The 13,084-nt window shown below is 47.6% G+C and overlaps 3 protein-coding genes across 4 annotated transcripts in view; 2 read left to right on the forward strand and 1 right to left on the reverse strand.

The window, feature by feature from the left end:
- The window catches only part of DUS2 (dihydrouridine synthase 2), a 48,750-nt gene extending 44,502 nt beyond the window's left edge, over positions 1 to 4,248 (reverse strand). Inside the window, exon 1 of one of the 2 annotated variants that reach the window (XM_008567190.1) lies at positions 3,856 to 4,248. The gene's annotated coding sequence lies outside the window, so the exon portion shown is untranslated. The remainder of the gene's footprint in view (positions 1 to 3,855) is intronic. The other variant, XM_008567197.1, reaches the window with a different exon arrangement.
- Positions 3,990 to 5,813, forward strand: DDX28 (DEAD (Asp-Glu-Ala-Asp) box polypeptide 28). Its single transcript, XM_008567178.1, has one exon. It carries the CDS (start codon positions 3,990 to 3,992, stop codon positions 5,607 to 5,609), a length of 1,620 nt encoding a protein of 539 aa, XP_008565400.1. The 3' UTR covers positions 5,610 to 5,813.
- A 3,028-nt stretch (positions 5,814 to 8,841) lies between these two features.
- Positions 8,842 to 10,522, forward strand: LOC103586086. The gene is given in 3 exon segments (XM_008567225.1): positions 8,842 to 8,908; positions 10,222 to 10,437; positions 10,440 to 10,522. Coding segments are annotated over 3 exon segments (366 nt in total).
- The last annotated feature ends 2,562 nt before the right edge of the window (positions 10,523 to 13,084 follow it).

Below are 13,084 nucleotides of genomic sequence, written 5' to 3' on the forward strand. Positions count from 1 at the left end.
GTCAATCTGCCTCCTTCACCATAAGATGAAAGCAAGTGCCGTACCTTGTTCATCACCAGATCCTCATCACAGAGCACATAATCTGGCACAAGGCAGGAAATCATTGTTTGTTGTAAAAAGAAGTTAACAGGCCAAGTACAACAGGAGCTACAATTCAGTTCATGCTTCAGCCACAGAACAGCTCTATCACAGCCAAAGTGCATTTAAAGTGCCTTGCCATCCCTCAAGTTTGGTTTTAGAGGCGACAAATAACTACGCCATTCCCTTGATTACCCAGTAAAGAACTACAAGGCCTTTATCCAACTTGCATGGGAACCACGACTTCAGTGAACAAGATTCAGGTAAGGAAACAACGGAAGATGAAGTTGGGACAGATTATGGACAGTGATTAGGAGATAATCTGTAGGCAACAGGGATCCATTAATGGCTTTTGAGTCAAGGGGTGACATGGCCATAGCTGTGCTTTAGTAAGATCACTCAGGCAACAGATGATAGACTGAAGGGCAAAAGACAGGAAGGAGGTAGGGAGTTGGGTTAGAAAGAGAGTAAAAGGGTCCAGGCATATAGTGACAAGGGCTAAAGAGAGAATGGTCAGTACCTACACAACAATCCTGAGACATGTAGGAAAATGGAGGCACAGTAAAGGAATACTAACAGCACTTTTTATTTTTGCAATACCTTGCAATTCCCAAAGTGCTTCATTTATAAGTGTGATCCTCAAACCTGACTACATATTAGCCTCATCTGGAGAAGTTTTTAAAAAAACAATTTCCAGGCCTTACCCCAAACCAATTAAATCGGAATGTAAACTCCACAAGGGCAGGGATTTTGTCTGTTTTGTTCACTGTCTGAACAGTGGCTGGCACATGCATTGTGTTCAGAAAATATTTGTTGAATGAATGAATGAATGATTATACCATTATTACCTGAGATCCAAGGAACATACCAAGTTCCCGCTCCCAGAAGCTTGTATTTTTTCCACAATAAGAAAACCTTTCCTATTTCTAAAGCATTACCTATAAAACATGTGTCTCAATAACAACTAAAGGTTACTCAATGTCTGCTGTGAGTAAAAGGGAAAGATGAAGGGGCGAGGATAGTGTCTGATGAAATGACAAGAAGAAATCAGGGGTCTTGGAATGAGACAGGCTCAGACAAGCTCCAACCCCTATGAGATTTTGAGGTATTATAAGGGCTTGAGCATAATGAGAAATCAGCCATATACTAAACAGCTACCCTGCCCTGTGTATTTGAAAAACTCAAATGCACATACATACCGATGTATTATTCTTTTCTGATAATTCCTTCAACGTGTCTGTTCTGGCTTGGTGCAAAGCAATTCTCTGTTTAATATCTGAAAAGCACTGGCACATAGAAATGGATGAAACTTACCAGGTCAGACATCCAAGGAACTACTTAGATAAGGAACAAGGAGCTCTAAGATCTTGCAAAGACTCCTAAAAGTAGTATAGAATCACAAAATCTTGGGGTATCCTTTATATCAACCTTCCCCTATCATATTACCAACTAGTGGTCATCTCGCCTATAAATGAACTTTTCAGTGACGGAAAACTCAGCATACTTAAGACAGATCTGGGCAATTCTAGTTGCTATACCACTTCTTTATATCAAGTTCAGAATCTGCCTCACTGTCACCCATGGGTTCTAGTTCTGCCTTCTGGAATGATACACCCCACAACACATCTCATCTAGCACATTCCAACTACATGAGGACAGTTTGTTCTCCCTAAATGTCTGTTCTACAGCTTCAACCTTTTGAATCACTCCTTCCTGTGTTTATGACTTTCAGAGGCCCCAAGATTCCTGATCCCAAGGCCATTACAAGCAATGGCATCAGTGTGCCTGCTACAGATTGTGAGGATGGGGCAGGGCCAATGTAAGAGTGTGGCAAATGTGCCTACATGAAGTGAGAGTATATGTGGTAACTTCAGCCTCTTCTCAGTCCTCAGCCTCTGTCCACCTTTTTCAACAGTAGACTACTGACATTTTGAGCCAGGTAATTCTTTATTGCAGGGGGCTGTCCTGTGCCTTGCATGATACTGAGAGCATGGCTGGCCTATATCCACTAAATGCCAGTGGCACCTCCCCATATGTGATAACTATAAATATTTCCAGCAATTGTCAAATGTGGGGAACAGGGGACAGGGGCAAAATCACCTTCACTTTGGAACCACTACTCTATCCAAGGACTCTGTTCACCCACCACTACTCAAAACTCTGCTGGAGTGAGCAGGAGTGAAGCCACGTAGAAACCTAAAACCGCCTGGGCTGTAGCAAAATTTTTTTAAAAAACAGTTTTTTCCTTGCATGTATTTCTCTAAGTTCCTTTTTTTCCCACGGTTACTTGATATTTTGAACCTTAGTTACAAGGTAGGATGATATTATTTTCGTAAGTATAGAGCTATTTTTCAGACCCTGAGAAACCAAGGAAGATATTTATAGAGCAATTCCACTTTGAAGCAAATCAAAATCCTATAGGACCCTAAGATAATATCAACGACAAGAACAGAAGGGAGAAGAAGCTTTGACGAGAGTTTGCACTCAGTCCCTTACACATAGCCCTGGCAGTTCATCTCTCCCCCTCCTGCTTTTCACTCCCTGCTTCTTACCTCATAAAAACCCCTCAATAAATCTGAGTTTTTGAGACGGTTTTAGCTTGGTCGTCTCCTTCAGGTTTACCGGGAGACGGGTTAATCTAACATCTCCTTCAGATTACAGGTTTACCCATCCTGAATAAAGCTTCCTTCTTCACAAACATTCGACTTTGGAGTCGTTTTTGTTTGGCGGCTGGTAGCCGGACTTGGGTTCGGTAACATCTCCGCTGGCTAAACGTAATTCTCCAAGAGTCTACTGATGTATTACAATGGTATTTGAAATTTTGACAAGTTTTATCTTTTTAATGGTATTCGATGAAACTAAAACACTTTGCCCAGGTGTTAAGAACCTCCCAGGTAGTCAATCCACATTTACCTCATCTCCTACACCAGACACAAAAAAGATATGACATCCATTCTTCCTTTAGATCTCTTCAATAAGTATGAAGTATAGTTCTTTTTTTTTTTTTTTTTACAATCTGAACATCTGCATTCAAATAAAATCAAGTAAAATATTCTGCCTGACCAGGTTATATGATATAAGCCACGTATCGATCACTTCATAGGGTAGCAGGACCCTCCTTCCTACTATTCAAGCAATTTATGTATTTGACTGAGAAGCCAGTGGAGGAGAGTGCGCTGCAAGAGTGGTGAGTTCAGGATGAGAAGGTGGGAGGGGTGACGAAGAAGTGGAGGGTGAACTTTGACTGAAAAGGGAGGAAAAAGGCGTAAAGAAGAGATGACTCCGCTTGAAATAAAGCCTAAAGACCTTACCTCCCACTTCAGAGACAGAATAAACTGAAAGCCACCAGCTTGGACTCTACTCTCTCCGCCGGAGGAGGGCAGGGCGTTGGCGGGGGAGCTCGGGGCCGGTGAGCCTAGATCTCCGACTCCCGACCCCTGTCTCGGCCCCCAGGTCTGACCATTCATTCAGACGCTCAACAAACAGGTATTACCAGACTTTGCGCGGGTACCACATCTGGGAAAACATCGCCGCACCCTCGGAGTTTACAGTGGGAGACTGGCACTGAACAAGCCATCACAGCGGCAATGACAACGACAATGCAGAATCTCAGAAACGCGGCACCCAATCACCTAAGCCCTCCGCCCTCCTGGTCCATAGGGCCATGGTCCCATCGCTGCCTCCTATCGCCGAACCCCGGTCCTGCCTCCACCACACGCCCTTCCCCAAAGTTGGCCGGGCTCTTGGCGTTGCCATCCCGGGTTTGGACCTACAGACCTCGCAGTAGCTGAACTCTACGGATGCTACTTCTCCAGCTCCGCACGCGGTACTGAGCAGCACCAGCCACCGTACTCGAGGCTGCGGCGCGTCCATGACGTCACTCGCATGCGCCTCCCCGCTCCACAGGAAATATGGCTCTGGCACGGCTGACGCGGCCGGTATTGCTCGCGACTAGGTTGCTCCTGGAGCCCCGACGGGACTTGGTGGTCCGCGGTCCCGACGAGCCCCTGCCGGTGGTACGTATTCCGCGGATTCTACAGCGGCGGCAGGAACAGCGGCAGAGCGCAGGGCGGAGCGCCCCGCGGCCCGTGTTGGTGCGACCTGGACGGCTGCTGGTCTCGGCGCGGCGACCGGAGTTGAACCAGCCGGCACGCCTCACGCTAGGCCGTTGGGAATGCGCGCCTCTCGCGTCTCGTGGCTGGAGGAGCCGGCGCGCGCGTCGGGACCACTTCTCTATCGAACGCGTGCAACACGAGGCGCCGGCGCTACGGAACCTCTCCGAGGGCAGCTTCGCGGACTTAGGTCTGGAACCTCGTGTCTTGCGTGCACTGCAGGAGGCTGCGCCCGAAGTCGTTCGGCCCACAGCCGTGCAGTCGAGCACCATCCCCCCAGTACTAAGCGGCCGCCACGTCCTTTGCGCCGCGGAAACCGGCAGTGGTAAGACTCTCGGCTACCTACTACCGCTGCTTCAACGGCTGGTAGGCGGGCGAAGCCTGGACTTCCGCCGTATCCCCGATCCCCGGGGCCTGGTCCTTGTGCCTTCCCGAGAATTAGCCGAACAGGTGCAGGCCGTGGCCCAGCCCTTGGGCAGCTCCTTGGGCCTGCAGGTGCGGGAGCTAGGGGGAGGCCATGGTATGCGTAGGATCAGGCTGCAGCTGTCCAAACAACCTTCCGCAGATGTGCTAGTGGCCACGCCGGGGGCTCTGTGGAAGGCCCTAAAAAGTCGACTGATCAGCCTGGAGCAACTTTCCTTCTTGGTGTTGGATGAGGCAGATACATTACTGGATGAAAGCTTCCTTGAACTCGTGGACTACATCTTCGAGAAGAGCAATGTTGCAGAAGGCCCGGCTGACTTAGAAGACCCTTTCAATCCCAAAGCTCAGTTAGTGCTGGTGGGAGCTACATTTCCCGAAGGGGTAGGCCAGTTGCTGAAAAAAGTCGCCAGTCCAGACTCTCTCACCACCATCACTAGCTCCAAGCTCCACTGCATCATGCCCCATATCAGACAGACATTTATGAGGCTGAAGGGAGCAGAGAAGGTAACTGAGTTGGTGCAGATCCTCAAGCAGCGTGACAGAGCAGATAGGAGTGGACCCTCAGGAACTGTCCTGGTGTTCTGTAATAGCTCCAGTACTGTGAACTGGCTGGGATATATTCTGGATGACCACAAAATCCAACACCTAAGGCTGCAGGGGCAAATGCCAGCCTTAATGAGGGCAGGTATCTTCCAGCGCTTCCAGAAGGGCTCCCGAGACATACTTCTCTGCACAGACATAGCCTCTCGGGGCTTGGACAGCACCCATGTGGAGCTGGTTGTCAATTATGATTTCCCCCTCACCCTGCAAGATTATATCCACAGAGCTGGGAGAGTGGGCCGTGTGGGGAGCAAGGTGCCAGGAACCATTATCAGTTTTGTTACTCATCCCTGGGATGTGAGCCTGGTTCAGAAGATTGAGCTGGCAGCTCGCCGAAGAAGAAGCCTTCCAGGACTAGAGTCCTCAGTGAGAGAGACGTTGCCTCAGCAAACCTGATTTTGGCTGGCTTAAATGTGATGCCAAAACAGGGATCTTTTCCAGTATCCTGGGTGGGTGAGCACACTTGTCAGGGGGAGGCACTGGGCTGCCCCGTCACCTCCATGAAGGCCAATGAGCTGCAGGCCAGGATTGCAGCGTAAGCTACTGAGCATGGCTCTCAGTATTTTACGTGACACCCAAATAAAGTGGATTTTGACTTTGTATCATGTCACGATTTCTAACAAATTAACTTTTTATGGGTCTTCCCTAATAATAATTACCACTAGGACAGAATTCAGTGGATTCTGAGGATTCACAACCCAAACCACCATATCTAGGACAAAGGCTCTTTCAGTTGATGTTTTAATTTGTAAACTTAGGTTTTATTTCCTGCCCCCCAAAAGATATTAAGTCCCCAGAGTAGGGAAAGGGGATGTAACTAGCAGTAGAGAGATTATCTTCAACAACAATGTCCAAGGCGAGCTTGGGCACTCTTGATGAAATCTCTTTGGGTAGTACAGGCAGAAAAGTAAAAGGGAGACTGACGTAGAAGTATTGCTTGTGCATTTCCAGGCTCTGCCTTCTTTCCCATCTCTTGGGGGCGGAGGAAGAGGAGAGATGATTAAACTGTTTTATGAAACTGGTAAAATAAGCATATTGTATCCTCTCACTATCTCCTGGGTTCTGGTCTCTATGGCATTATATGAGCTTTGCCTGAAGTAGAGAAGAGTTGAGAGTGAAATATAATGTTCCACAAAACAACTTAAAAATACTTGGCACACTGAAAAGGGTAAGGTTGCACAGGACAGAAATGGGTCCAGGGCAACTTTTGCCAAAAGAGAATACTCTGCTGAATAAACACTTGTAGTTCTCTTTCTTATGTGAAGAAATTGAGGCTCAAAGGGTCAAAAAAACATGTTCAAGACCACAAAAAAAAGTAGGACAGAATCTGATCTTTCTGCACTAAAGGTTGTATTCTTAACCACCACGCTAGCTTTTTTTTCTTTTTTTTTTTTTTTTTTAAGATGACTGGTAAGGGGATCTTAACCTTTAACTTGGTGTTGTCAGCACCACACTCTCCCAAGTGAACTAATCAGCCATCCCTATATAGGGATCCGAATCCATGGCCTTGGTGTTATCAACACCACACTCCCAAGTGAGCCACGGGCTGGCCCTCATGCTAGCTTTTCTCAAATGTAATTTATGCACAGGAAAACTGTACACTTCTGTTTTCCTGGGATATTCCTTGTTTACATCTGTTGCCTGGCAGTTTTTTTTTGTTTTTTTTATTTGTTTGTTTTTACAAGTCCCCTACATACTGTCAATTCTATTTGTCTTTTTGGTTTTTGGTGGCTGGCGAATAAGGGGATCCAAACCCTTGACCTTGGTGTTACAAGGCTGTGTTCTAACCAACTGAGCCAATGGGCCATCCCCTCTGGCACAGTTTTTAATATTGCCCACTTTGACTCTCAAAAGTATCCCAGTTTAGACTATTTGGTCACTCTATCCATGGATCACTGTGGCAGAACTGCCCAGGAAACTTGTTAAAGGTGCAGATTACTGGGCCCCACTCCAGATTGGATTAAGTTCTGAGGGTTGGCCCAAGAATCCTATTTTTATAAGCTCCCCAGGTATTCTCGGGCCCTCCTAAGTTGATAAACCATTTGTCTGTGCTGTACTGCCTCGCCAGAGTCCCAGACAGGTCCTGGTGACGTGTCAGTACCCCTGCCAGATCAGAGGGATGCTCCCAGACGAATACTCTGTCCAGAGCCTTGGAGAATTTGAGTTGGTCTCATGTTGGCCCTCCTGCCAAGACAAACCTCCCCCCGGAATCCTCCCCTTCACACTATCATCCCCCATCCCCACTCCTCTGGCAATTTGTTCGAATTAAACTTGGATTCTGTCTGTCCTAACATGCACCATGCTAATTCAAGCAACTAAACAGGTGCTATGATTCCCAACCAAGGTTGCCCAACCTCCAGGCCATCTCTGCCTCCTGGGCACATCCCTTCTGCAACAGCCCTAGTTAAGAAATGGTCCATGTTTGCTTATTCAAAGCCAGTAAAAGGGAGCCCCCACCTGAAGGTTATCTCTCATTCATAGGAAGTTCTTTGCCATGCCAAATCAAAGGCTGCCTCAAATATGGTCTCCTAATGTGGGCCTGATCAGTCTAAGGACAGAGTTGTCTATTTCCTCCTAAGTTGGACCAAAAGTAAGTGTCTTTTAGTTACACCTCTTCACAGTGTTGACCCTGCTTTTCACCTGGGCTGCTACTGAGCCCACATCTCATCCTTTTCTGGTGAAGGGATTTATTGTCGTTTGCCTTTTCTGAGGACGTGGGAGGGTAATAGTGTTGTCATTTTGCATTGTCATTTTGTCATTAATTTGTTTTGAATTTCATGTTAAAATGGACCCATCATTTCCACTTTGAGGAGTTATTTGGGACTCATTTTGCCTTGGAGCATCTTTAACATTCCTCCCAGTGTCCATCTCCTTTCAGTGTGATGGCTTGTCCTCACTTTCCTATCAGCTATAAATCTGGAGCACCAAATGAAGCCCTACCAGTGAGCAGAACATACTTCTACTACCTCTGTGATCTTAGGTAGGCCCCTTAACCCCTTGGTTTCTTTGAACCCCAAGTTGTGAAAATGTGAGGGTTCTGTGAATTTTCATTTGGAGCAGAACAAGGTTAAGAAGAGCCTCTCTTTATTCTTATTCTTCACAACTGCAATGTCTTTCCTCTCCTCTCAAGGTATCCAAATCTCACTTATCCTTAGGCCCACCTCCAACAAGCATTTCCTGATCCACTACTCCATTCAAACCTCTGCCTCTCCAATATTCAATGCTTAGGATCAGTGCTACACAACCTAGCTGACTAATACATTGATCTTCCCTCTCCAGCAAATCTCAAAATTTGGGTTTCTTTTGCCTTCCTATGGTCATTGGGGCTGTGCCGGCCCACAGGTGTACTCAACAAGGAGCAGCTACCTGATTAGGGCATGAGAGGGGAGCACCAGATGTGAGGTCCCGGGCAGGGTTTCTCTCTACCTCTGCCCTGCTCTCCACAAAACCCCAAGGGCCTGAAGCCCGTCCCTCAAGTTGTAGATGCCTTACGTGACCTCACTGGGCAGTGATGACCACAGAGACCTCAGTTTCCATGGCAGGGTAACTACACAAATGTGGTGCCCTAGGGGAAACTTCCCTACCTGTTCTCTATAAGGTAGCAGTCTGTGTGGTGGATTGAGAGAGAATGTCTGACTGGATCCTCTATATCCAATCAAACTTCTCCTCAGTTCCTTAGGAGGGCAGAGCAGCAGGTAGGCCTGGGTCAGGCATCTGTATAAGAGGCATTGGTGTACCCACAACCTCACCTGGTGGCCACATGGTCCTTTTGGGCTTCCCCTCCACACCCAGAGCTTCCCCAGCCATCACTACTAGCACTGACCTGGGCCCCTCAGGGACCCACAGTGTTCCTACTCACTGCTGACGGCAAGTGAAATATCACCTCTGGATGAATGTTCAGAAAAGTTCTAATCTGTAAATCCAGCTTTTCCCTTTGGGCTGCAAGATGCTTCCATTCAGACTCTTTCCTGATTGGCCTCTTAACAAAAGCCAAGTGTGCTTTTGTAGGTAACTGATAAATGGAGCAGTTTGAGGAAGAGCTGTTAAAGGTTGCTCATGAACCTTACCTTCAGATCCAGGCACCTTCACCATGCTGTCATGTAGATACATACATGCACCCCTCAGACACATCAGACCAGTCTGAGCTACTGAGTCTGGAGGAAAGGGTGGCATCACAGCCAGGAAGAGCAGAAGAGCCAAAGGGAGTGACGAAGTGCTGCTGAGACTGGAGGCCTGAGGATGTGGCATCTTGGGGGTTGGGTTGATGGGAGAAAGCTCGTTGAGCCTAGACTTGGTACCCAGAACCTGGCTCTGAACCTCCTGGTCACTCTGGCTCAGTATTTGACCTTAGAAAGTATTAGGAAATCTAGATAAAAGTATCAGAGGGCTGGCCTGTTATCTACGTTGGTGAGAGCATGGTGTAATAACACCAAAATCAAGGGTTCAGATCCTTGTACCATCCAGCCGCCCCCCCAGAATAAAACAGGTATCAGAGGACTACAGATCAGTGTAGTTAAAGCAGGCAGTATGAACAGGGCCTAAGAAGAGCTGCCAAAGTGAGAGGGGTTCTTAACCCATTTTTCTTTTGCCCCAGAATATTGAATTCAGACAAACCGATTTATATTAGATCATTGTTTCCAAAACTTGGAAACCATTTCCATTAAAGCCTCTGAAGTGACAGACTTGAAGAAATGTTTCCTCAGTTGTGAAAGGGACAGATTGAGGGGCTCCTGGTAGTAATTGTTTTGAGGTTCTACTGTTCTCTCTCTGGGAACAGGAAACAGATATTTTGGTCTCCAGCTGCTGCCATCGGCTCCACGGAATTGCCTCTGCAGCCAACACTCCTTCTCTAGGTGCCCCACAGAGGTGATAGGCCAAGGCTGTGTTTGGGATGCCAAGCAGATAAGAGGGCTTCAGCCAGGAACAGGAAGATATGTGAGAGAGGGGAGATCTTGACAGCACAATGTAGAAACCAAAAATGACGGATCAGTTTTGTTTCTCTTTCCAGCAGCAGTGCCTCCAACTTCTCCTACACCTGGTCACTACCATGTCCTCTACCAACGGTGTGGAGAAACCCAGGTGGGCTGGCATAGGGAAACATACTGCCTGGTTGGTGGCTACCTGGTCTATGGGGATGCTCCTGTGGCCATCCCAGCAAAGGCTGAAGCAGAGAAGCCAGCCCCCAGATGGGTTCCCAAGAGACGTCAAGCTCTGGCTGAGTCAGATGGAGCCCAGGTTGCTTTAGCCCCAAATTTTAGTGCTTGTAGCATGATGGCAGCAGGCTGACCCTGCAGAAGCTTGCTGGCTGAGCCACTCTGTACAGAGGACAGATGTTTAAGTGCCTAAGACAGCCAATGCCTCTTCTGCAGTGACCTCCATTGCCCACCACTGGAAATAGAATCTGAGCCATTCTGCCTGAGCCATTCTGCCTGAGCCATCCTTAGCCTGGAGCCCCCTTCCATGCTAACCGACCATGCGCAAGGAGCCTCAGAAAGTGAGGTCTGAAGAGGCTGCTTTGAAGATCCCAGGGCTGAAGTTGGCCTGAAAGAGAACCCTGACTGACGTTCCTCTGCGCAATCCTCTAGATTCCTTTCTTGAGCAGAAGGTCTGCACTGTGCTAATTGAGGAGTTCAGGGCAGAGAGAAGGTTCACTGTGGCCTAGCAGGAGCCAGCTCTACCAGATGGTCTCCTGCCCTAAGTCATTTGCAGCAATCACCAGCACAAACCAGGAGGGGCTGGGCTTCCTGAAACTCAAAGAAGCAATCTGTGGCTACCCAGGGGGCCTCCTGCCTGGAGTCTCAGGAGGCAAAATAAAGACACCCAGGGAGAACTGCTACCTGGAGCAGGAACAGCGTGGAGAAAGATGACCAACATCCCCTTGAGGCTAACATACTGCTTTATGACCAGCCCTTTATGACCCCAGTGAGGTTCCTACTGCTCAATAAAATTATTTTCTAGAACAGCATGTGACTTGAAATCCAGTTTTTCCATAGCCAAGCCCCAAACCTCCCTGTTCCTTTGAAGTACATCCCAACATGAAGGACCCAGTCCCGTAAAATCTTGTGCCTTCAAAAAGGACCCTTGGACGTACCTTCTAACTGTATGACTCCTGACAGGATACCTGTGAGGAGGGACATGACCCAGACAGATGGTTCTTTAAGAAACAGAAGAGCTTGATGAGTGTGTGTGCATGTGCTAGGAGAGGAGGGACAGGACTGAAAAGATGCGGTCTCATCTATCCCACCCACCCATCTATCCATTTATACAACACATATTTATTGAGCACCTGTTATATACCAGCCACTGCGCTAGTTGCTTGGGATATGTTGGTTAATGAGACAATAGAAGCACCTCTCCTCAAGGCACCCACAAGCTAAAGGAATAGACAAATAGGAAAAACATAATTGCAGGTAATTAAAATTGCTATAAGGAAAAATCAAACAGGATAAGAGGATAGAGTGAGGACGGGTACTGTGTGACACAAGGCCGTCAGGGAAGGCTTCTTTGAGGAAGTGATATTTCAGCAGAGTTGGGAGTGAGGGAGTCATGTGAAGAGTTGGGAAAAGAGCATTCCTAGAGGAAACAGCAAGTGTAAAGACCCTGAGGTAGGAATGAGGCTGACCTATTCTAGCACCATCCAATGCTAGTTTGGCCAGGGAGGAATGATGGAGAAGATTGAAAGGTGTGGTTGGAGAAGTCAGCACAGGCCAGACCATAGCAGGCCTTGTCTGCTGTAGTGAGCAGTGTGGGTCTTGTTTTATGTGTGATGGGAAGTCATAGGAAGAACGTGATCAGGGTAGGGAAGTGATCTGATGGAGATGCTAAAAAGATCACTCTGATGACTGCTGTGTGCCACGGTGCTGGCTGTTACCTGGGGAATGTCTCAGCTGTTAAGGAGACAGTTGGTCCTGGGGAGTGGGGGTGGGAGAGCATTCTGCAGAGAAGAAACAGCACACCTGCATCAGCAGCCCAGAACAGAGGGTGACACTGTCAGCAACTCGTGGCCCTCAGTCCTGGCGAACCCACCACCCTGTGGACAGCACACATGTCCTCGGAGGCTACGCAGCCCGACTGCTGCTCCTCCCCCTGACACACATACCTTCTAGGCCAGGAAGGGTCCTGATAACTTAAGAAGTTTTCGTAACCTTAGTTAGAGGAAAGAGGTACGGTCCCAAATGGGAGTCTCAGTTAACCCACCACAACCACTCTCTGACACTTGGTGTGACTGAGGCAGATTTGTGGCTATTAGAGGAGCCAGACAGGTTGGTGTTTCCCAAAATTAAGACAGACCCACCTGGGGTTCCTTAGGAAAGAGAGATCCCCAGCACCCACACAGTCCAAGTAACTTTTTCGCAAGGGACCTGGAAATTCGCTGTTTTTAAAGCATAGCATAACTAGCAGGTTGTGGGAACTACAGGAGACAAGGGAGATGTTAAATGACACCATGGGATGCAATCAACTTACTCCAAAACATGGGAAACTCTGAAGGAGAAGGATATGACTTTTTCAACAAATAAATTGCTAGGAAGAAAAAAGAGGGAAGAGGAACCTTCAGATTGAGCCATAACAACCACAGGCAATGGGGGGGAGCAGGGGGGAGTGTCTTATATATATATTGTAATTCAAACAAATCAATTATTTCCAAGTTGGGCAATCATGACAGATAATATGTGATATTAAAGAAGTGTTACCAACAATGACAATTCCTTGAAGTTGATTCGACAAGCGAACAGATATGAGGTTGTTGGGAGGGAGGGGGGAGAGGGAAGAGGGAGGGAGGTTTCAGTAATGGGCCACAATAATCAACCACATTGTATATTGAAAAAATAAAATAAAATTAAAAGGGAAGGGAAGGGAGGGAGGGGAGGGGA

The sequence above is a fragment of the Galeopterus variegatus genome, unplaced genomic scaffold (genome assembly GCF_000696425.1).
Source record: "Galeopterus variegatus unplaced genomic scaffold, G_variegatus-3.0.2 Scaffold18, whole genome shotgun sequence".
Taxonomy (NCBI): Eukaryota; Metazoa; Chordata; class Mammalia; order Dermoptera; family Cynocephalidae; genus Galeopterus; species Galeopterus variegatus.